General features: G+C 38.9%; 1 protein-coding gene across 1 annotated transcript in view; it reads left to right on the forward strand.

Moving 5' to 3' along the window:
* ANO2 (anoctamin 2) overlaps positions 1–24936 on the forward strand; it is a 177238-nt gene that overhangs the window by 139990 nt on the left and 12312 nt on the right. Inside the window, exons 17-20 of the mRNA XM_061476402.1 lie at positions 4069–4180; positions 5512–5569; positions 6483–6583; positions 15562–15710. Of these exons, the coding sequence (XP_061332386.1) occupies positions 4069–4180; positions 5512–5569; positions 6483–6583; positions 15562–15710 (420 nt within the window). The remainder of the gene's footprint in view (positions 1–4068; positions 4181–5511; positions 5570–6482; positions 6584–15561; positions 15711–24936) is intronic.

Here is a 24936-nt window from a genome sequence, read left to right on the forward strand (position 1 = left end):
TTCCAGCATCTCAGCTGGCATTTCTGCATTGCACTGGCCCTGGGCCAAGATCCACTTATCTAGAGCTGGTTGAGAATTTTTGACCTGGTATGCATTTTGATGTATGTCTTTACCTCTAGGAGCTGGGTTCACTGAAAGTCATTGGGTTGTTTTAAGATGCTGGTCGCTCTGGCAAAGCTGCAGTGGCAAATACTTACTGTGTTGTTTTGCTGATGTGATTTTTAACAGATGCTTACCATTCAAAGGACCTTTTTTGCCATTATAGGAGCATGTCTGTGCTGGACATTTTTATAGTAATATCTATTTCACTTAGAGGTTGGATAATTATTTTTTTTTCTTTTAATGTCATATTGTTACAAACCTGGCAATATATTTAAGTCTTTCAAAGTAGATTCATTCCTTTGACTACTAGTCAAAGGCTTCTAGGCTAGAGTTTTGTTTTGTTATACACATTAGGCTAAAGATGTTTACTAATAGGAGTTTAGGTTGGGATTTTGTTTTGTCATATACATTAAGACAAAGATGTTTAATAGTCAGGCCCTAACATGAGATTCTTGTAGCTGTCATTAGGTATTCTTTCTCACATTTTTATGCATCTCCTCTAATTCTAGATGCTTAAAAATCTAGGAAAATAAAGTCAATTATCCAAAACACTGAAAATAAATCTGCAAAATTTAGATGCCATTAACTGTAGCAAGTGTTCTACCTGTCAGTTTTGAGCATCTAAACTTAGGCATCCAAATTAGAAACTTTTAGACATCTAGAGCCTGACTGAGTCATTTGAAATTCAGATTCCCTATCTGTAAAACCTACAGTGATGTGAAGCTGGCTGGAACTAGCAAACTTCAGATTAAAACCTTAGGAACTCTTACAACTATGTTTCTTATTCTGTCTTTCTCAAGACACTTTCAAAATCACAAGTGAAACATCTCTGTTAGTCATTTTTTGAAGAACACCATAAACTGAAATTTTGTAGCTGTCAAAATAGATATCCAATCCTGAATTTTTCAAATATGTTCCTGTGGTTTTATCAGTAAAGGTAGCCTGATAGTTTAAATTAAATTCATAAAGTATTTGACAGAAACGGAGATAAAGCAATTAATCTTCAGAAAATGCCACAAAATGGGCTTAATTTTTTTATTTCTGTTTATATCAGGCTTTGGGCAGAATGTGGCAGGGTTACACAAATTAACTCTGTTCTAGTGGCATAAGGAAACTCAGGCTCACTGTCCAGGCCAAAACTATACCCAGATTTTCAGCTTTCATGTAACTGACAAGATGCTGTGTGTGACCAAATCATTTCTGTCCACTGCACCTGCCCAGGTAAGAAAGGACACAAATGTTAAGGCATGATAGGACTGAGTGGAAAGAGCAGGAAGAGATGAAGGTGAGACTTCTCCTTTCTGGCTGTTTCTAGGCAAAATTTGGGAAGCGCAAGCCACTGCCATTGCCGCTCTGGGGAAAGCACAGGAGGAAAATCTCTCTCTTTGAAATGTGCATCCTTCTGAATTGTGAAAGAAAAAAGAATATCTCACTTACAGCTCTTGTCAGCATAGGTTTCTATTCCAACATCGAGTACACTTGAATCTTTGTTCAAGTGAAAAATTCCAACTGTAAGCACACTAATATTACCACTGATAGCAATTCCATTCATCATAGGATCAGAATAACGGATCTGCCTCAATACCTGCCGAATCAGTGCTTGGGGGTAAAAAGCCAGTAGTTTTGTTGTAATCAGTGCAGAGAGCTCATGCAGCAGGCACTAGGACTCTACATAACTCTTATGGGCTCAGCAAAGTGGAGCACTGATGCCCACTTATCACAGATCAGACCAGCAAAAGTTCATATAATATCCTGGTATTCACAAGTTGAATAGGTAAGTCATCTTCAGTAATCAGGTGGTGCCAGACCTGACCTACATCTCATCTGCTCACTAGTAACTTCACTCAGGTCAAGGAAGAACCAGTTAAAAATGGACGAAATCAAAAGTACTTGTGTTTGTGCCTTATAAAGGTAGCAACTCCTTCAGTGAGTTAAGGCCCTTGCCACAGATATTTCAGCTCATTCTCTGGAAAGCTTCAGCTGCCCAATTATGCCAATGCACAAACAATGGCGTATTATCAGTGTATCATTTGGGGGGGGGGGAAGTTTTCTCTCTTACTAATGCATCTATTCTGGCTGGATGCATTTCTTCTATAGCAGACTCCACTAGCTAGAGGACAAATTCTGTACATGCCTCAGTATGGTATAGTATATCTGAGTGTGGGGAGGGAGTGAAGAGCTGACTGAATCTCTGGAACCATATATGGTGTGCAAATTTTCATCCAGAGGCTGAGCTCATCTTTGTGGGTTTCTCCATGAGGGAAAGGCTAGGATTTTTCTCCCTCAAATTAAAGCTGCACTACTGTCATACGATATACCTGCCACTCTGAGCTGTTGCCCAGCATTTGGGATCATCTACAAACTGTTCAAATAATTTGAAGGTTTAATTCAGATTTTCAATACATATAGGTGAATGATGCCTTACAGCTCATCAGATTGTATGTTGGCCTGTTATGAAAATATGGTTGAAAGTATCACAAATAAAGTTCGTCAACAGGGACTCATTAGAGATTTGCTATTCTTTACTGCCAAAATTAACACCATGCTTCTTCAAAAAAAAGAAAAAAAAACCAAAACAACCAAAAACCAAACCCAACAAAGCTACAAAGTAACCAAAATACCCAAACTGTGCCCCAAAACAAAGCCATACAAGTACAGAAGTATTTTTAATGAAGTCTTTAAAGCCAAAGCTGTGGATCTATGTTTTTATTTCACACTTCCATCGTGCTACAGAAATTCAGTCAATAACATGCCACAATAAAACAATCTCCTTTCACATTAGTTAACAGCTCAGAATTAGTGTGGCAGTAGAGTTTAAGCCATATAGATTCTTTAAAAGTATCCTACTGTCAGGTTGAAAAGGCTCTGTCTTGTACCTATGATGTGTTCTATTGGTAGAAAATTTCCATGGAAATTGAAATTAAATCTGGGAACAGAGTAATTAATACTCAAAATATTTGAGACACTTTTTCACAGTTTATCTAAACAAGTCTAGAAATGTAGACTATAGAGTGAACAGAGAAGGGTTAGCAAAAATGTGCATTTATTTTGCATGGCAGTTAACGATTCACATGATGCTTTATTCAGAAAGGTACTTAGTCTTGTGTTTAGTGTCAAGCTCATTAACAATCTCGTTCTAGAAAAAAAGGCTTGTGCACACAAAGTTAAAGAGGCTTTAAAGGCTTTTTTTTCTGGATGAAAGTCTGTGCTTTGCTTTCATCATTCATGAACTGAGAATATTAATGCTTTGTTATTTCAGTTGTGTAACTGATATATATGCTAATAGACATATGCTTATGTACAATTAAAGCTGTTTGCACTGCTTAAACTTTATGCAATTGAATATCAAAATCCAATTTTTTTTTTTTTAAATTCCAGATAGCTAGGAGGAGAACCATGTAAATATATGATAGTCATTTTTTTCTATGATTATTATTAATAATATTTACATTCTGTTAAAAATACACTTAATGCTATTATATATTTGAGAATATAATAGATGACAGAGTAATGACGGAGGTCTGTGCTAAGATTTCATAAATGGGGCCTGAAGCAGAGAAAGGTGATGTGGTCTGCCCAGGTTTCTCAGTAAGGCAATGAAAGAGACTGGAAAAGTGAGATATTGCCTGGTACAGGACTGATATCAGGATTTACTGGCTTTTTTGACATCGGGGTATTTGACAGGCAGCCAAGAGCACCTTGGGATAAGCTGTCAGAGGCCTATCAGAGAATCAAGTTCATTAATGTTTCTATTAATGAATTTTCAATTTCCATCTGGAAATATGAGAAGGCTCTGGATATCAGAAGTTGGTGGCAGAGCTAGTGTGCATTGATACAAATTAAAAGTAGAAAAGAAAAACTAGTATTAGCTCAAAGTTTGCAGTTTGGTTTTGTATTTGGGGATATCAGGGATGTTTACATATTTACTAATTGATTCCTTTGTTTTTTCCCCCTTCCTTCTCCCAGAGGTACCCAAAACAGAGAAAAACTTTGAGGAGAGATTGATTTTGAAGGCATTCCTACTGAAGTTTGTGAATTCTTATGCACCAATTTTTTATGTTGCCTTTTTTAAAGGAAGGTAGGTTAAAATCTCTTTTAGGTACAGATATTTATTTATATAGATATTTATGTATATATATATATATATATGTCTGTATTAGTGGATCTGTGTTTAAAAATAGGCACCAAGGACTCCCTAATTCTGGGAATTGTCACCTTCACCAGATATGAAAAAGTATCATAAACAGGGTTGTCTAAAGCTTGCTTTTTAATTATGGAGTGTGATGAGTACTGTTCTGTCTCTGTTCTAAGTAGAGAATTGTTCTGAAAAGCAACAGTTTTAGTTTTCTTTCTAAAACAGGAATAGTTCACAACTCAGAAAATAATACTTTTTAGTTAAAGAAAGTGTTGCATTTACAAGCTAATAGTAGTGCATACAGGTCTTCACTTTCCACATTTTAGCATAATCTTTCTTGAAGCATCATTTAGCAAAGAAAATTTTTCCTGTTTCATTTTGAATTGTGGAACTACATTATTACTTTCTGAACATTTTGCACTATTTGCCTGTATCAAGTTAAATTAAGGAACAGTTATAGTCAACTGGAAGTTGCATGTTTTGGCAAATGAACTGATTGACCCAAAACCTAATTCAGCTGTCCTGCTAAATAAGTGTGACTTCCTATGGGTTCAGGATTATTGTCTTTTGGGACCCAGTTATCCACAGCATAACACATGCTTTTGAATGGGAAGTTTAAAATGTTTGCTAAAACTTTGGCAAAAATATTTTAAATATCCTCTGGATTTCATTTCATAATATTTTTCTGTTCCTTTTGGGGGCTGTGAAGTTTGTTAATCTATACTCTTTAGTAATCCTACTCAGCATCATTGATTAAAGAATTACCAATACATTTTACTAGCAGTTGTAAATAGTCTAAGACATTAATGAAAAATATTGCCAATTTCTTTCTTTTTTAACCATAGTTTAGTGGTTTATGGTTAGAATAAAATCAATTTCACTGTTTCTCCCTGTGTAGTTGGAAGAGCCTTGACTGTGCATAGATGTGTAAATAATTCCATTCAGGGCATTACTCAGGTGCAATAGAATGTGAGGTAGGATAGATATTCCCAGTTTTGTTTGTGATCTCAATCAAGAGAGGGATATTATTATTATTCAGCACAGAAAAATATTTAATTAAAATTATTTCATCAACATGTAGTGAAAAAACATTTGTAGAGTACTACTTCAAAAGAATTTTAAATAATTGAAGTTGAATAAGTGTTGAGTCTTAGAATTCATTTTGAAGTGACTATTTGTGAAATTTATTTTAGTTAATATGCATGAACACTTATGTTGTTAAAGTTAATGTTGTCTTATATTTATGTTACTTCATATCTTGGTATTGTTTTCAGATTTGTTGGCCGTCCTGGTCGTTATGTATATGTGTTTGACAGTTATCGAATGGAAGAGGTAAGTACATATGAAATTCAAGAGGAAAAATCCTTAACATAAAGGTATGTGTACAATGCATTTCACCAGAGTCCAGACAATAAGAATTAAAAATAGAAAACATATGAAGACAAGATGCTAAATCTTCAAAATAAATGGAAACCCCTCAAATTTTCTATCTGAGGCACCTGTATGTTCTTTCTTTCTGCAGTTTTGGATAATCCATGGTCCTTCTTAGGTGAAGCTTCACCATTTCTGTATTTTACAGCTGGGCAGTAAGGCACAAACATTGCATGATTTGAATGAGGCCCTTGGGAAACCTATGGCAGAGCCAGAACTTGAATCTGGCTTATCATACTCTAGATAACCGGAAACCTAGCATTTAATAGTCTAAAAATCTATAACCATTTTGTGCTGAAGCTGTAAACACTTGTTTGTTGTTTTCTTTCTTTTTTCTTTTTTTTTTATTTTTTCTTTTTTTTTTTCCCCTCCCAAAATTCCCTCTAACTGCTGTGGTTATTCCCTTGAAAATCAATAGACATACTAAAGGTTTTACCATAAAGCTTATGCATAAGTCTTTGAAAGATGGAAGACTTTCTTCCCCCTTGGGAGACATCAGGTTGGAAGAGTATTGGTGATACCGCATTATGTTTATTACATTGATTATATAGTAAATATTTAAAAGGAAATATAGTAGTCCCAGGGCACAGTCAGTTATTTCAGATGACTGCGCATTTTCCATAATGCAGTTTTATGAGTAGAGATGAAATACCTTTTTAAGCATAGAATTCAAATGATTGACAAGCTCCACGCTCTTGCGCAAATTGGTGGCAGGGGAGATGGCCACATATAGACATCGGTATGTCTTCTAAGTGGGTACTTTTAAATTAATATTTTTAATCCCTTCACACTTTATGGTCTTGTTTAATTACAGTGTGCACCAGGAGGATGTTTGATGGAACTTTGTATTCAGCTGAGCATCATTATGCTTGGAAAACAACTGATTCAAAACAATCTGTTTGAAATTGGAATCCCGTATGTATCCCAACTTCTCCATTACCATGCAGCACTCCTATGACACAGTAAATTAAAGGCTTGATCCTTATTCAGCTGGATGGGACTTTTGCCACTACCTTCAGTGGGTTCTAATTGAATGTGATGATAAATCACATTTTTGGTTGTGGTGAAATGATCTGGCTGTATTTTATGTTGAATAATTGGCTATATCTGCAGTAAATGGCTTGAAGAAAGTGATTGAATATATTAAATAATTGATCTAAATTAATTTTAGTAACCTGAGAAAACAGGCAAGGTATGATAGATCTCTTGGGAAGTTTTAAAGCTTTCAGGGTAGCAGTATCAACTACTATCAAATTAGTATAAAGTGGAGGAGAGATGGCAGGGAGAAAAGCAATAGCTCCTAAAAGATGTTAACATGTATCACTTGGTCTATGACTATGCTATGGGTTTACAGATGAAGTCCACACATTTCTAAGGTGCCTGTATGTCACTGTATGATGCAGGAGCTAGAGTATGGGAGAGATGCTGGCATGCTGCTCAAAGTCTGTTTGCACCAGGATGCTTACTGCACAGCATCCTCTGCTCCCAATACGGGAAGAAATCTCTCTTGGTCTGTCTCCAGTGTCAAGGATGTCTTCAGGCACTGAGAATCCACTGAGAATGCCCTGCTCTCCTTCCTCCTGGGAGGTTTGCTCTTGTTTCTGTTAACTGAATCATCCTTGCTGGTGGCAGTGGTCTGTGAAATGTTGTACGAGATGAAGAATCTGGCTTAGACACAAGCCTTGGCTCCACTGAAGTTAGTCAGAACCACCAGCTCTGGTGTCAGTAGCTTTTGGCTTGCATCCCTAAGGAAGGCCTTGATGATGCTAACTAGAAACAAAGATGAGTGATGCTTGAAAGATTATCAAATATTTTTAAAATGAGCCCTTTTCCTCCCTTTTCCTAGCAAGAAGTAATTTAAATAGAGAGCAAAATTTCCCAAACAAATCAAATGTGGGTTATGGATGGTTTCATTATTCTTGTGTCAAAGTTCAATAGGAAGGCCTGTTTTCTGTCTGCATCTCTTTGAGTTTACAGTTTATTTTGAAAAAAGGGTAGTAAATCATTCCCAAAATATCTGACATGTTGAAGGCTTAAAGCTTTCTCAGTGTAAACCTGGTGTGACTTTTTTCCCCCCATCTTCCAAAAACTCACTGCTACTGGCTTTTTTTAACTGGGATTTTATGATGTTAGAAATACTGAATTTATTACTTTTGACTCATGAAAGCAGAGGCTGATCCAGTCCAAACAGAAAATTCCTGTCACGTTATTTCTCAGTTCCCTCACTACAACTCTTGGTGCAAGAATGTGACAATTTCATCCCATTTTTCTCCATCATTTCTGCTCCCCTACTTTTCTGCCAACAACCTGTGGTGGCCTCAGTTTTTAAAACTGAATAACCGTCTAAAAACAAACATGCTTTCATTCTCTCCTTCCCAGTGAAATACCTCATTTTAGTAACAATGCTATCTTGTCATCTTGAACTCCTTTGTTTGTTTGCATTCTCCAGAAAATCACATGCATGTCTGTAGGGTTCACCGGACCTGTTATCACCAGCAGCACTGTGCTGTACTGAATTTGAGTTAACTAAATCACTTAGCCATCTATTTCTGCATGGCCACTCTACTGATTTGGACTAGACTCGTAACGATACTCATCTGCCCCACATACACAGGCACACTGACAGTTTTTCAGAAGGCTGTGCATAGGTCTGCTGGACACACATAATTCCAAACCAATAGGGACTCCAAACATTCATGTGTTGCACAAGTGGTAGTTCTGCGTCTCACACATCATCTACTATGTCTATAGTTATTAGGAGATGTGACAGATGCATAGATAAAGATACTGTTGCCCTCTGCCTTCCATCCTTCTTATCTGCCTTCTTGTCTGGCAGTGGTAAATGATCCTTTCCTGGCAGTGTTGAAGGCCAGGTTAGATAGAACCTTGGGCAACATGGTCTAGTGTGAGGCATCCCTGCCCATTGTGGGTGGAGGTTGGAACTGGATTATCTTAAGGTCCTGTCTAACCCAAACCATTCTATGATTCTTTGATTCCTACTGCATCCTATTCTCTCTGTTCTGCTACCTATTTTCCTTGGTAAACTCTTACAGTCCGCTCATCTCCTTTGTTAGATCACCCTTTTTTTACCAGTAAGTTTTTATTTTCCTTTTCAGAATTTCTCTACCTTCATCAGGCCCCTGTTGTATTTTCCAGTGTCTACTTCTGCAACAGCAGCCTCACTGTGATGAACAGTCCTCCCATGGCAGAAAGATAGATCAGTCTTTTCTATGTCTGATTTCAGCAGCTGCACATTTTCTACCCCCCTTGCCGTATGTCTCTTTGGAGGGAATGAGAAAGTGAATAACACAGATTCTTAAACTGACTCCCTGTAAATCCACTGAAGGCAGAGTATGAGTGCTGCAATCAACCTTAGTTATCTGGAGAGGCAGAAGAGACTAACATAAATGGTGATTTCTTCTTCAGAATCTGGAACTGTCCTCTATATGCCTGTAACATGAAAGTATCTCTCTGCTAAGTTATATGACCCAGATTGAAAGAGTTTTCTCCCTTATAGAAAGCTTGGGATATAGGGATTATTTCAGAAAACATTTTTATTTCATTCACCCTAAAACAAAATGCATTTGAATTGCTTTGCAGAATGTCACAAAACCTTACTTCAATTTGCTGTCTCCCTCAAAGTACTAAATAGATGGCAGACTGAGTTCATAAGCAACAGCCATCCATTAAATCTCTAGTGCCCTATTGTTGCTGCAATTGGGAACCATCATTCAGTGTCTTTATTCTGGATTATTCACTGTCAATGCTGGCTGAAGAATTACAGAGTTAAAACTCGGATGCATTGTTTGGCATCATGGGGATACATGCTATTTTCTTTGCTGTTTCCTTCAACGTTTCTGAAGAAACTGCTGCACAGCTATGGCAGATGTGACTTGCTGGTCTTCTAAACATTTCTGTGTTTTCTTCTTCAATTTCTGCACCCAGGTATATCAAAACAGCTAGGTAAATGCAATAGCATTTGAATTATGGAAAACTAGGCCTTCTTGAATTGAAATGTGTGTTCTGTGGGGCTGGAATTCATAAGTTTGACAGATGTAAATATGCCATAGTTCACTTAGATGTGTCACATACCGTAATTCTCTTACTGTTGCCACAGGAACTGACCCTAAAAGGCTGCAGGGCTTCAGAGCCTTAACCTTTTTTTCAGTTGTTTTTCTGAACTTATTGAAAAAAATCCATGTGGTTATTTTATTACTCTCTGTCTTTGACCTTGGTGCTAAACCCTTAGGGTGAAATCCTGGCCCTATTGGAGTCAATGGCAAAACTCCCATTGACATTTGTGGGGCCATGAATTTGGCCTTTGTATTCAGCATCACTTAGTTCAAAATGCATTTGACTATGCCGGATAAGAATACGAAGAGTTAATAAAAGCAATTTTAAAGATGCCTTTTCATGGCTACTATCCCTGTGTCACTTTTCAGCTTTAATATGTTGCTGTTAATTAATGGCATTGGAAGGTTTCAGAGTTTGTTGTTTTTTTTTTTTCTTTCCTGTTTTTTGGTTATTGATTTCTTCTATTAGAGAAATGAAAAATTCCCAAACACCACTTAAACTCCCATAGAACCCAGGAGGTCTGAATGTGCCAGCAAAGCATGACTATACCATAAACCATGGAATCAAATGAGAGATTAAAGTCCTTTCATTCTCCCTCTGAATCCTTCTTGCACTGCCTGTGTGTGAATATGAGGTCTCTCCTTATGTGAACAGACTGTAGGAATATGACTGAAGAAAAGCCTGGACCTTCAGTACTCCATTCAAAGCAAACAAAATTACAGTCAAGAACACAAGAGTCTGAGCCACTGCACTTCCTTTTCTCTAGATAAAAGTGTTCATCTACTCATTTTTTTTTTAGTCTAGCTTTCTCCTTTTACACTTTTCTATCATGCTACCAAGACAAAAATGCTAAATGAAAGGACAGTCTTAAAACCCACCTGATATAAATCATTCATCCCAAGCAGCTGGATTTTAGGGGGTTTCTGTCTTTTCATATAGTCTATTTGCATTTCCTTCTAGCAAGTATTGCCTTGCAGTACTTCAAATTCAGCCCTTGGTGACTGTCACAGGTGATCTGCCTTGAAGTACCCAAGAGTGTATTTGGTAACTGAAAGTTCTGAGAAACTGGTAGGCTGATCTTCATTTCCAGTCTTTCTGGCAGGCTGTGGTGGAGATGTACCGTGAGGACTGCATAGCCATCAAAGACACACAGACTTGTGCCTCTGTCCTATTTCAACCTGCTCCCAGCTGCTCTGCCTTTCCAGCCTCTATACTTTCCACTCACTGCGCAAATTTCTCACTTTTCTCAGGTCATCATCATGTCTTCCCCCAGATTCCCCAAATCCTACTACTCCTTTTTAGTGTATAAATAGAGCAACTGTTCAGTCATCTGTCTTTTTTTAAAAGCACCATGTGCTTGCAGCCCAGCCAGGATCACTTTGATTTTGATTTCTCTCTTTTTTTTTCCTCATCTTTTTCATCAAAAGCTTATGGATTCTCCAGGGGTGGGGTATTTTCCTTTAGTGATTTTATGCTCTCTTCAGATGCTGATTACTTTGCATAATGCTATACTTATTGGTTATATTAGGAATTATAAACAACATAATTAAACCATGTTCCAACCTCCTATTTAACACAACAGTTTGGTGCCAATCCTTTGTGAGAAAGTGCAGTCATTTTTAACTGCTCTAGACATAGCCTTCTGACAAAAACCTGTTCATTTTCTTTCTCCCTGATCCTCCGCTCATTCTTTTCAATGCTACTCAGTCTCTTTAAGGAGGTATGTTGCTTTTTAGTATTCACTGGCAAAAGGACCAGAAATAATGGCTAATCTATAGTTTTCTCTCTCCAGAATCATATGGCTACTTGTAAGGTCATGAAACCTTGCTGCATGTGCTTCTTCAGCACAAAGCTTCTTGGAGACTCATTCTGAAGGAGTAAACCTACCTCTGTCTCACTGTTGGAGCTGCCTAGCATGCAGAAAGCAGAAGCTAAAGTAGCTGACAGTTATACTTCTGTCAACTTTGTTTAAAAATGTTGATCTGAAGAATTAAAAACCAGGTTTCACACAAGTGCCTTTAAAAAGCTTACTCAGTTTTAATAATACAATCATATGTGCATCTATAGAGTTCTGCAAAACTCATTTTCATTGCCCTACTGCTGTATAGCTGGAGAATAACACTGTGCAAATTCCTGTTTTCTGTTCCTTTAACTTTCTGACACACTTCTGTTTGGTCTCAAACTTCACATGCTTGGATATGACACAAAGGTACATTTTTTTCATGGAATATTTGAAAGAAATACTTTGGCTTGCTTTCAACTAGTTGATCCTTTAAAAAAATGTCATAAGAATAAAAATAAGAACACTCTTCAAAGCTTAACTCAAAATGGTGAAAGGTGCCACTCCTGATGCCTGGCTTATAGATAGGCAGATGAGAAATTAAAAATTATTACAGAACCCTGGATTTAGTGTATTCCCAAATAAACATGAAAAACAACAACTATTGTTTTAGTTACTGGGTTCTCAGGAGAGTCGAGCGCATGCATTAAACTCCGTAACTCGACTCCATTGTGCTCTAACCAGAGAATTAGATCACACATGTGCAGACTTCACATTTAAAAACACCCAAATTTTATCTCAGCTGCTGCACAGTGACAGCAAGATGCTCTTCAATCTCATCTGGCCGTGGAAATGAGAGCAACATTTGTAGCACATATCCTTTTATTGGAACAGAAATCAGAATCAGCGCTGTCTTTAACTTATGGTTCACTGTCCTCTGAGAGTGCCTACATTAGGATATTAATTGGGATATGCTGGAGGAGCATCTTGGGAATTGATTGTTTTAAATCCTGACCCCAGTCTCCTACCTTCTGAATACTATATCACCTCTGTCATGGACCAGTTCCCTTGATTGCCATAAAGGCAGAGGGGAGGCGGGAATTTTAATGTCTTGAAATGGCTGAGTTTGTATGATGTATGAGGTAAATGCCTCTGTAAGGATCCATTTAATTTTTTCTTGTGAAATACTATAAAACTCTCCATCCTTTTATTAAAACTGTGTAAACTGAATGTTCTGGGTACTGAAAGTATTTGGTTAGCATTATTGTATCTGGGTATTGACAAAGTACTGAGAATATTACTGTTAGAGATATGCCTTAGCTACACTTGGAAAAAAGCTAGAGTTGATCTCTTGATTTTTGCAACTTTGTGATCCTGGCACAGAGAGGACCTGATTGCAGTCTGGGTCATTTTAAGAGTGTCTGCCAGTCCCCATTTTCTCCATACATAGATGATGAAATTGAATTGGTCCTGTAAACCCTGGTCAGTGTAGAAATTCTGCAGCCACTGGTCATTTCCAGGTTGCTGTAGAGCCTTGTACTGTGTTTCTGTGTATATCCATGAACAAAGCAATAAACCTACCCAGCAAAGCCTTTAGTGTGTTTGCCAGCTAGACTTGCCCTGCTACTAAAGTTGGGGTCTGAGAAAGTGGTTCTGCTTAGCTGGAAGAACAAATGAAAACCACTACCCCATACAATCTTGCCTCCAGGCCACACACCTCTAGTTCAAAGGATTTATCGCAAGCTGTGGGGGAAATGTTTGTGGGAGAGCCCCGCTTACACTGTTGGCAAAACATCACTGGGATTAGTCTGGATTTTCATTCATATGGCACATATGTGAGGAAATATAAAATAATGTCGTGCGTATTTGTGAAAGATAAATTTAATCTGCAAAGGAAGACATGCAGTAAGTATAAATATTGATGTTTTGTGCTAATTTGCTGTATTTCGCTTCCTTGATTTTGAAGAAACAGCTCAATCTATTGCATTTTTTTTCCATGCGAATTTCTCTTTGTAAAAATAGCATGAAGTTATTGATGCATATGCATTTAAAATGTCATTTCTGTAAGGGCACTGGGAATACTTTTCTTTTAGAGATGGATTCATTCTACTCTGGGATTTTACTACTTAAGAAATTCATGTATTTGTCAGTGTTGTGAAACACGTACCCCCATTTCAGTAGGACAGTGGTTTATACTACTATTCATGCTGAGATCCAAAGAAATACTTGCGCAAATAATTGCTCACCCATGTGAGTAATTTATAGTTGGTCAAAATGAACTATGTTATTGTAAAATGTGATCAAAATGCGAAACTCTGATCCAACCTCTTCTGATCTAAAGGAGGTATGAGATATAACTGATCTGGACTTAAATGGTTTTGCTTTTCTGCTTCGGAGGCAGTGAAAACTCACCAGCAGAGTTGGGCTTGCAGGATAAACAGAGGTTTCCAAGTTTCACCGTAACAGTGGTCATCTGATAGCTCAGCTTTCCACCTTTATACACACTGTGACATATCTGAAGAAAAATTTAGAACCTCTAAAACTCTTATAAAAAATCTCTTAAGGAAGATTATACGCTTATGCAAGTAAAGCATCTAACTCACAGCGAAGTACGTATTTCAGGGTCTATATAGATATGCATAATTTGCTGTATGCATGATCAGTAAGCTCTCAGGAAAAATAATTACTTCGGAAATACAAAATTATTATCATAAGCATTAAACAAATGTTTCAGGTTTTATGTTAGGAGTTCTGAAATTGTGTAGTTTCCAGTGGGTTCTGGTGAATTCCAGTTCTTCCCCAGTGAGTTCCAGTGGGGGCTGCAGCTTGGAGCATTGAAGAGGTTGTTACTGCCTGCATCCCAAGTTATGTTTTTTTAGCACTAATTTGTTACTGAATGCAAAGAGTGTGAAGTGACTAAGGTAGGGTTTCTGTTTGTGCTGACAGGAAAGGTATACCTGTCTGAGACAAAATTCTGGCAACCTTGCTGAAACTCTTGTGAATCTGATTCTCTCTGTTAATTTAAACCCTGTTTGCGCATTATGTAGAAGCAAGGAGATTGCATTTCTCCAGGATGACAGTCCATTAGTAAAATTAAGACATTGCTTATACTTAACATTTCATTGATACATATCTTGTTGTCTTTATTAGCTGTAACATCATTTTAATTAAAGAGTGCTTCCCCTTTAAGCTTTCACAAGCAGCATCTTTTTTTGTCTATTTAGATAGACTCCGGTATATGTGTTTGGGACAGGAAAGCACTGGAATTGAAGAGCTGTGGGTGTTTCCTGGTGGTCACAGGGCCTGCTTTATGTCAATATTATTCCTTTTTGGAGCCCTGAGAGGCTTTGGACCTATCAGCACCTTGGAGACACTTCTTCTTTGGTGCTGAGGATTTATTAGCAGAGGTGCTTATTTCTTTTCACTTTGAACAAGCAGGTTTCATGCTTAAAATATTCGCAAGTCCACCAGGTTTAGGAATAAGTACATTCCTGCACCTTCTTTGGCAAAATATCTGGTCATTTTGACCTAAAAGTATATTATATTGGAAGTTCCCAAGCTTCATGGTGAGAGAAAAATTTACCTGTGCTAGATATGTGCTATGAAGATATCACATTACCTTCTGGTATATTGTTTGTTTCTACTTTCTTTCTTTCTTTCTTAAGGGAGAAGTGCTCAGTGTGTTGGTTTTGAGTGTATTATTTATTATCTATATTTAGGCCTGAGGTGCTTGAGCTTCAGGAAGATGTCCATTCAGCACATCTAGAGAGAAACAGTTATTAGAAAGTACTGAGTTCAACACCATTATGCTGTTGTAACTTTTCTCTTGACACAGGAACATAGAAACTGCTTACTTCAGCAGCCTGTCACCTGGAAAAAGCTACATTAGAACTTTAGAGGATGATGTAGACTAAGCCTGTTGGACACCAAAATAACATGGTCCATATTTTATGTTGCTGTGCAAAAACTTGGGCCATATCTTGTAGGGTTAAAAAGAAGAAAAAAAGGACTTGGTTCAATCTGAACTTTTGTTTCTCAGGAAGCTAAAGAAACTCTTCAGGAAGCTGAAGGATGAAAGAACTGAGCTGAAGGAAGTGGAAACCAACCAATCAAAGGACCCTCAGCAGTGGGATCTGGACTACACTTTGGAACCTTTCACTGGGCTGACTCCAGAATACATGGAAATGAGTAAGTTTTCCAAATTCCCTTTCTCTTTCTGCGACAGCCATAGCTTTACATAAGACCAATCAGCATATAGTATATGACTTCATGTCGTAAATTGTCATGATAAAGGGGAAAAAATAACAAAACACTTTAGTTTGCAGAAATTGTATGCAAGATAGTAGGGCTATGAGGCTACCACATCACCAGCATAGGAGCAATGATGAGTCCTAGTATCCGTTCAATACTTATACTGTAAGAATTCAGTGTTCCAGTTGAGAAAAGTGCATAGGAACCATTCAGCCACAGAACAGGATAGATAAGGTTGGAAGGGATCTCTGGAGATCATCTAGTCCAACCCCTTCCTCAAAGCAGGTTCAGTCAGAGCAGATTGTTCAGGGACTTGTCCAGTTGAGTTCTAAATATTTCCAGGGATGGAGAACCATTCTGTGCAACCTGCTCCAGTATTTGATCACGCTTACAGTAAAATAGTTTTTGCTTACATTAAATTATATTTCCTGTATTTCAATATGTGTCCTTTGCCTCTTGTCCTGTCACTGGACACCATTAAGAAGAGTCTAACTCTGCCTTCCTTAGTCCACCCAAGACTGGTAAAATCCCCTGAACTTTCTCTTCTAGTTTCAGAACAATCCCAACTTTCTCAGCTTCTTCTTGCACATCAGACCCTCCAATCCCTTATCTTCTTAGTGGCTCTTCACTAGGTTCACTGCAGTTTGTCCATGTCTTTCTTCTACTGGGGAGCATAGAATTAGAAAGAGCACTCCAGGTGTGGTCACAGTAGTACTGATTAGATAGGAAGGATTCCCTCTCTTTACCTGCTGTCAGTGCTCTTCCTAATGCACTCCAGAAGGCCATTGGGCTTTGTAGCTATGGCATATTGCTCATTCATGTTCAACATGCTGTCCAGCAGGACGCCAGTCATTTCTCTCTCAATTGTTTTAACTCACCTTAGGATCTGGCTGTGTGTTGCAGCCTCTACTACTTTGTCCCCTTCTGCACGTGATGATACTTTGTTGAAAAATTCTCCTTTAGGATTGATTTTTTTCCACACATTACTTCAGCCTGAGGTTACTTTTTCTCCTGGAAACTTTAAGCACGCTTCTTTGCAATTTTTGAGTTAGAAAATGATGAAAAATTACAGAAATTTCACCTTGTAAACATTTTCATATGTTTTTATGCTCAGGCATAACTCAAAAACATCTGCACTTTGACATCCAAAATTTCCTGGTTAGCTAGTTCTCTCTAAGGACAAGGACCTTTAGTTATTGGTAATAAACAGAATAAATACAACTGTTTATAAGTATTTAATTTCTTGTCCTTGCACATCTGTGATAGTTGATCTTATTAATTCTGGGAACTAGAGTACACGAGCAGTTACTAGAGTACATGATCAGTTACAGGATGAATGGCTAATTGCAGCAAAAGCCACTGGTAGGTTAAGGAGGAATCAGACTTCTTCCCAGTATACAATGGGCCAGAGAATGCTGAGTATGATCTGTGATAACCGAGAGGTGTGGCTGACTGATACAGAAACATGATAGAGCCTGGAGTGCGTTATGAACTAGAATATTTCACCTTCCAAATATTACATGCTGCTGCTTTTTTTCTTCTAATTGTAGTTGACCCCAATTAAAGTGTTCAGGTGTGGGAGGAAACTCCCATTGCATCTGAGATGATGCTGCCACCCTGATTTGAGATCTCTGTAGGAGATTACCCTTGATTCATTGATAAGGACACCACTTAGATGCAAAGGCTTGTCTTCTTAGAATAACTTGTCGTATCAGGGTCTAAGCTACTTATGTTATAAATCACTGGACACTAAGCCTGTGTTTTAGATTAGTCCCTTGTGCCTAGATCATAAACAATGTTGAGTGCCTCAATCTGCAGTCATTCAGGGATAATGAGATAGATGCCCTACAAATCAATGGATGAATTACTAATCTAAACATTTGTTTACAACACAAGAATTAGCTTCTCAAGTGAAGAGACTAGCTCACTGAGCCTTGTAATGTGCCACAGCAAGCTATGCCCTACCCGTGGGATAAAAGACGAATGTGCAGCAAATGAAACCCAAGCTGCACCTCCCCAGCCTGCTTGTTGCCGCGGGTCCATATCTCTGCACTCAGCTGTCAGATTCACTGTGGAGTGACTCAGACCACCCACGCCGGCAGGAAGCACTTTGTACGGCTCAGCACTGAACCTGTCAGCTGAGATTGTTGTAAAGGGCATCAAGCTGAAATGGTGAGGCAAGAGGCAGTTACACAGGTTATTTACCTATTTTTCTAAATTTGATTTGGGAGGGGGAGGGAAGGGAAACAATGCAGCAAGTGCTAAGGAAGCTTTTGTTTTCCACTGAATTGCTTAAAAAGGCAGAGTAACTAGAATGTAAGAAGAGGTATGATGCTAAGGAGGAGAAATCTGACTGCTCTTTCAGAACTTAGTTCCAAATCTTCACACTGATTTACTCAGGCATGCTCCCGCTAGTATCAGTGGCTATCTGCTCAACCAAGAAAGAAGCAGCTGAATAAGAAACTGTAGTCTGGGCTTAGTGTAGCCATTGGATTTCCAATACAGATGATGATGGACTTTCATGCAGAAACAGGTATAGATCTGTGTGTAAATATTTGCTACCTTTAGGTTTGTCTTGCCAGGGTGCTTCTCCTTTTAAGGATGGGTGGCATCCTTAAGACTCCACGGAAAACCTCTGACCAAGCTGAGACTCTTGACTCTGGGTCTACAATTCTATAGGCCGTAACCTAATCACAGGCAGTCCTTGCCTTTTGTACCTATATAGAGTCTCTTTGACTGATTTCTATCAAAAAGTTTGACATGTGTCCTTTCTGATGGAAACCTGGATTCGTGCCCGCTCCCCAAGTGGCAGGTCATATATTCTCTTTGCATTCCCTTATTAAGCAGATTAGCTCTGGTAAATCACCAGTTGTGGATAATGTTTGTAGTGGTCTCAGGATGTATTTTACGTATGATATGCCACAATTAAAGGAGATTTTGATGATCAAAAGGAGTGTGACCAGCAGGTGGAAGAAGGTGATCCTGCTTCTCTACTCTGCTCTCGTGAGACCTCACTTGGAGTATTGTGTGCAGTTCTGGTGTCCTCAACATAAAAAGGACATGGAACTGTTGGAACAAGTCCAGAGAAGGGCCACGAGGGTGATCAGGGGGCTGGAGCACCTCCCGTATGAAGACAGGCTGAGGAAGTTGGGGCTGTTCAGCCTGGAGAAGAGAAGGCTGCGTGGAGACCTCATAGCAGCCTTCCAGTATCTGAAGGGGGCCTGTAGGGATGCTGGGGAGGGACTCTTCATTAGGGACTATAGTGATAGGACAAGGGATAACGGGTTAGAACTTAAACAGGGGAAGTTTAGATTGGATATAAGGAGGAAATTCTTTCCTGTGAGGGTGGTGAGGCACTGGAATAGGTTGCCCAGTGAGGTTGTGAATGCTCCACCCCTGGCAGTGTTCAAGGCCAGGTTGGACAAAACCTTGGGTGAGATGGTTTAAGTGTGAGGTGTCCCTGCCCATGGCCAGGGGGCTTGGAACTAGATGATCTTAAGGTCCTTTCCAACCTTAACTATTCTATGATTCTATGATAACTGTCCTACTTCAATCTATCTTGGAATGGCCATTTGGTGGTTGGAACTAGGTGATCTTAAGGTCCTTTCCAACCCTAACCATGCTATGATTCTATGATTTCAAAGCTGCTGAGATATCCTTTAGTTCTGATTTCTTGTATAAGGAAGCCTGAAGCCTTGGAGAGATCAGAAAGGCCTACCCGCTGTATCACAACCATCTCCAAGAGGAAGAAAAAATGGGATATAGTTGGAAATGACTCCCTTCTGCATGGACAAAGGGTCCAATAACCCAGAGAGAACCCCCTTTTAGAAATGTCTGCTGCCTCCCTGGGGCCTGGGTTAAGGACATCACTAGGAAACTTCCTAGCCTAGTATGGCCCTCAGACTATTATCTCTTACTGCTCAAGGGTGGTGATGAAGCTATAATGCATAGTTCAAAAGAGATCAAAAGAGGGCTTTGGAATGTTTGGTAAGGGAATCTGGAGTATAGGTTATTTTTATTTCTATCCTTCCAGTTGCAGGCAGTGACACTGAAAGAAACAGATGGACGCAGTCTGTTAGTACATGTTAATAACACCAGTCACTGCTCTGTGGCTGGTGTCACCACCACACTTTTGAATTTTTCTATAGTGGATTGGCCTAGATGGCACCAGTCCTGCTGGCCTTCCACCTTTCACAAAGGGGGAAGAGGGTCTTTTCTAATGAGCTAGTGAGGCTCACTGGCAGAGCTTTAAACTAGCCTGTGACAATCCATGGGATAACACACCAATGTTAGAGGGATGGGGTCCCTTAGCCTGTTGCTCTGAGTCATGCTGGCTAGACTGGAGCATGCTTGAAGTCTTACGGAGATGAGGGCCTGCTGAGGTAATAGGAGGCAACAGGGAAACATCAGTGAAATACCTCAAAGGAATTAAGGGGTGCTCCTCTAAGAAGGTGGTTCAGCTGAGAGCCCATGTGAAGTGCTTCTACACCAACATATACACCAACACATGAGCAACAAACAGGAAGAGCTGGAAGCCACCATGCTGCTAGAAAGCTATGACCTAGTTACTGAAACTTGGTGGGATGAATCCCATGAATGGAGTGCGGCCGTTGATGGCTGCTCAGAAGGGACAGGCAGTGAATGAGGGGTGGAAGTGTTGCTCCCTACATGAAGGCACGGATACAGAGTGAAAAGCTGCCTCTGAAGAATAGCCACAAGCAGGTTGAAAGCTTATGGGTAAGAATTAGAGACTGATATGATAAGGGGAACCTTGAGGTTGGTCTCTATTACAGGCCCCCTGATCAAGGGAAGTCTATTGATGAAGCCTTCTTACTCCAGCTACAGAAGGCACCACATTCACAAGTTCTCGTCTTGCTATCAACTACCCTGATATCTGCTGGAAAAGTAGCACAGTGAGCTGTAGGCCATCCTGGAAAGCACTGAACTTAAGCCAGGTTGCCCACAGAGGTGGTAGATGCCCCATCCCTAGAAACATTCAGGACCAGGTTAGACAGCGCTCTGAGCAAGCTGATCTAGTTGAAGATGTCCCTGTTCATTGCAGGGGAGTTCGATTAGATGACTCTAAAGGTTGCTTCCAACCTAAACCATTCTATGGCTCTATGATTCTCTGATTTTTGGGGTTTTAAAAAACCCAAAGTCTGCAAGTCAGGCAGACTTCCATTGACTTCAGGGGCATTTTAAAGATGCTGGTAGTGTGGGAGGAAGAGGTTAACACTTCACCATGGCAAATAAACCCTTAAGTTTCTTTTTTGGGAAAGCTTTTGTGGGTCATTTCTTCAGTGAGCTGAACTCTGAATGTGATTTTCGTCAGCAGACTGTGCTGAACTTCCTTCTTGAATGAGCCTTGTCAGTCAATAGTATGTCTGCACATAGTTTTGATTTGCACCAGTGAAATTTCTGATGACTGTTTGTTTTGATATTATTGACTGATATAGGTATTTGTATTTTTTAGCAGACACTCTTCAGCAAAGATACTCTTACAGTTTCTGCATGATCAGAAAGTTTGGTTCAAGGAATTCTAAAACATAAATTGTCGTTGTTAACATGTGTCAGATTTGTCATTAGTACTTCCTGTTTCTAAAACTGTGCAATGACTTTTGACCCAGCCTAATATACCAGACCACATGCATTCCCAAAGTATATAGCATATATAGCAGTTTCTTTATCCAGCTAGTAGCAAGGTTGCAACGTGTGCAACTAGCCTGAAGTGTTAGAGCTGGCAGCAAATTAATGTTTAGAGTAGCAATAAATATTGCTAATTAGACAAACTTTATGAAATGGGCTCCAAAGCCAGCTAAATTATGCACGTGAATTTCTGAAATTTATACAGTTTTCTTGAAATGAAAATGACATCAGCAATGACTCATGCTTATTTCATTCAGTCTTCCCTTCTCCAGTCTAACTCGTGTAAGAGACCAAAGTTCATGTGGCAATTAATTGGAAACACTATTTCTCAAAAAGGGAACATCCAACTTCTGTTAAAAATCAAGGGAAAAATTCCCTTTTGAATTTGAAGAAGAAAATTATCAGATCCAGCGTTTGTAGCTACCGACTACTGTAAGGATTAGCCTCAGAAATTTGGAAGAATTTCCCCTAAAGCAGGAAAAGCCATCAGAAAGGCAATGTGTGAGGCAGAAAAAAAAAAAAGGGGGAATCATAGAAGAGAAACCTGCATTTTTGTATAATCTTTATAATGAGGATGGATTTGAAAATACCAACTCAGCCTGCTGTGTGTAGGCTTGTTGTATACATTTATTACCGAAAAGTAAAGTAGTAAATTATAGCTTTTCCTTGGTTTATCAGGTAGGTTTGGCTATGTATTGAATAGTTCCTTAAAGCCTGGAAAAATGGAGTGATGGCACAGGAGTGATTCTTCCATTTTTTACTTCCAGTAACAGCGGAAGTAAATCCTATGACAAATATTACTGACACAGAAGTAAGACAAAGGCACAACAGAAACTTAAAAAATTACCTTCTCTTATGCTAGGTTTTGATGTAAAAGAAACTAGGTTTATTCACACTACTCAATGTGTAAATCTGGTAGAATCTGAGTGATATTCCCCATGAAAGGATTTATGCTGCAGACTGATTCTTTATCCCTTACACAAGAACACTAGCCAGAACTCTTCAGATCCATGATTTAAAAACCTTGATCTTAATTCTTAATCATAATTTGGAGGACAGAGTTAGAGGGACAGTGTGTGCTATGTCTTTGTTGGCATTGGGTTCTGTGAGGGCCCTGTGCACAGAGGAACAGCTTCTGTGAAAAGTGAACTTTTGAGAAGTGCTGTGGTCTGAGAGACTTCTCTTGATGCTTTTGTTTTTTCACAGTTTTTGTCTCAGGGCCAAGCCAGCCTAAGCCTGGATGAGATGTTGCAGATGTTACATCAGGTGTTAAGGACCTCATGAGCTGTCTTTGCCTTGCCTCTTGCCTGCTTAAGTCAGATAGTAAGGAAGACTTATCTTGAGCAAAAATAGTGTGTGGCTTGGTTGTTTTCTGTCATTGGAAATACAGTCTGTGTCACTGACAGCACATCTTGTGTCCTGCTTTGATACCCCAGGAGGAGTTATTTCCCATGTCCTTGGCTTCCCCATGTACACAACCTGCAATCATTTTCTTCACTAGCTTGTGCCACGAGGCTGGGTGATGCTCATTTCTATTTTCTCCAGGCTGGCCTACCAGGCAAGTAAGAAAGCTATGAAAAGGCTGATTGTCCAGAGGTCCAGCTCCTTGCACAGTTCTCTTTAGTTTTTTTGGCTTCAACCTCAGAGGAATAATCACCCAACTCAGGTAGGCTCCTGTATGGAGTCACAGGGTTATAAATGAACACTAAAAGAGCTTGTATAGAGACCTGATGGTATACGTGTGAACATAAAAAGATGTCTTGGTGTTGGCTGTCCTGGATGGAACAGTATTTATGAGTGCCCTAAAAGTATTCTAAATGTTTCCACTGTGATGGGAGAGATATCCACAGAACGTTAGGATGCTGCAACTAGGTTACTTCTGTGACCTGAGCTGTAGAGCTATTTCCTTTGTAGTAGATACAGCTTTAATTATTTTTATTTCTGACCAAACTAAACAAATACATCTAAATTGTTGAGGTTTTCACAGGCTGTTTGTTTTGAATGATTGCTTGCTAGTTTACTACTCAAGAACATCTAAATTATGGCATGCTTGGGTTTGTTTTCATGGGGGTTTCGCCTGTTTTTTGCATCGTTCACACTTTCTTAAAAAGAAGGCTAGAAGACTGAAGAGATTTCAAGATGGCCACACAAACACTTCTGGAATAGAGTTTTCTATGAAGATGTATTTTCAAAATTGTCCAGAAGTCCTTTGCATACCTTGAACATTCTTTCATGAACTTGAAAAAAAATTAAACTGCATTTTCTCAGGCAATGAATAAAGGGGATGCAAACATCAAAGCAAATGCGTGTGTGGTTTATACTTAAAGCATACCTTCTTGTTTTTAACAGAATCCTCCCAGCTCTTTTCCTGCTAAATTCACTTAAAAGACATATTTTGGTGCTATGTATTTTTCTAAGCATTTCACAGATTTTTGGGGCATTAACATCTGCTTTTATTTCCTTGTTAATTCTTTTTCCTGACTCTGACCATAAAATATTCAGGAAAGTATTATTTCAAGGATAGGATGTTTTTATGCTTTGAAATAGCTCCATCTAAGTGTACGTTAGGATATGCTCTTCATCTCAAAGCAAAACAATGAGAATGAAAATCAAAAGGCCATATACATAAACACAGATAATACTTTACTGCGAAAATATGTCGTTGATGAGAAAAGAAAAGCACGGAAGTCAGAAGACTTGCAATCGGCACACAAAAAAAGATGCACATAAAACAAGATCCTGGAGAAAGCTGTTGTATCAGTTAGCTGTAGGCTGTGACAGCACTGCCTAAAGAAATGATTTTAAAGTAAAGAGTTGTGCCATATTAGCCTCAGATTTTCACAAGAAGTGTAACAGATTCCTCCCAATAGTGGAGAGAGAACTTGTACAGGGATTTGCCTAAAAAAGAAACCACAATGAATAGGGCCTCAAACCCTTTTTTTTTCTATACTGCTACTTATTTAATTGTGAGGTATAAATGACATTTAGATTTATTTGTTTAATCTTATTGGGGTTACTGTCTTTGTGTTTGGGCAGCATGCATTTTGGTTTGTTTCTTCTTCTACTTAGTTTTCTGGGGTAATAAATCTCTCCCACTTTCCTGAAGTATTACTTTAAATAAGGTAGCATTTTTACAAGGAAATGGTTCAGTCTCATGAGTAACATTCCCTGCTGGTTCCTCCTGCTTTCCATGGAAGACACAGCCTTTTCAGTCTGTAATTATACCCAAATGAGATTTACCCAGATGAGGGAGATCCTGAAGTGCCACTGAAAGAAGGGAGAATTAAGGATACCATGCCCCACCTACACTAAAGAAGCTTGTTTAGAGGAACTTGGTTTTCTGCTACATTATTCCAAGCATCTCTAGAGCACTGAGACTTCTCAGAAAAACACAGTTGTCTCAGCATTGTGCTTTTGCAGGGTGGCATCAGTTCCTTAGCTGTTTAGAAGATTGTTTGCATGAGACGGGTCATCCCATGCCCTAGAAAATAGATATAATTCACTCAGAAAATAACAA

Source organism: Pezoporus flaviventris, unplaced genomic scaffold (genome assembly GCF_033815535.1).
Source record: "Pezoporus flaviventris isolate CSIRO_AGI_PZ_B2104156 unplaced genomic scaffold, CSIRO_AGI_Pfla_v1 ptg000096l, whole genome shotgun sequence".
Classification (NCBI taxonomy): domain Eukaryota; kingdom Metazoa; phylum Chordata; class Aves; order Psittaciformes; family Psittacidae; genus Pezoporus; species Pezoporus flaviventris.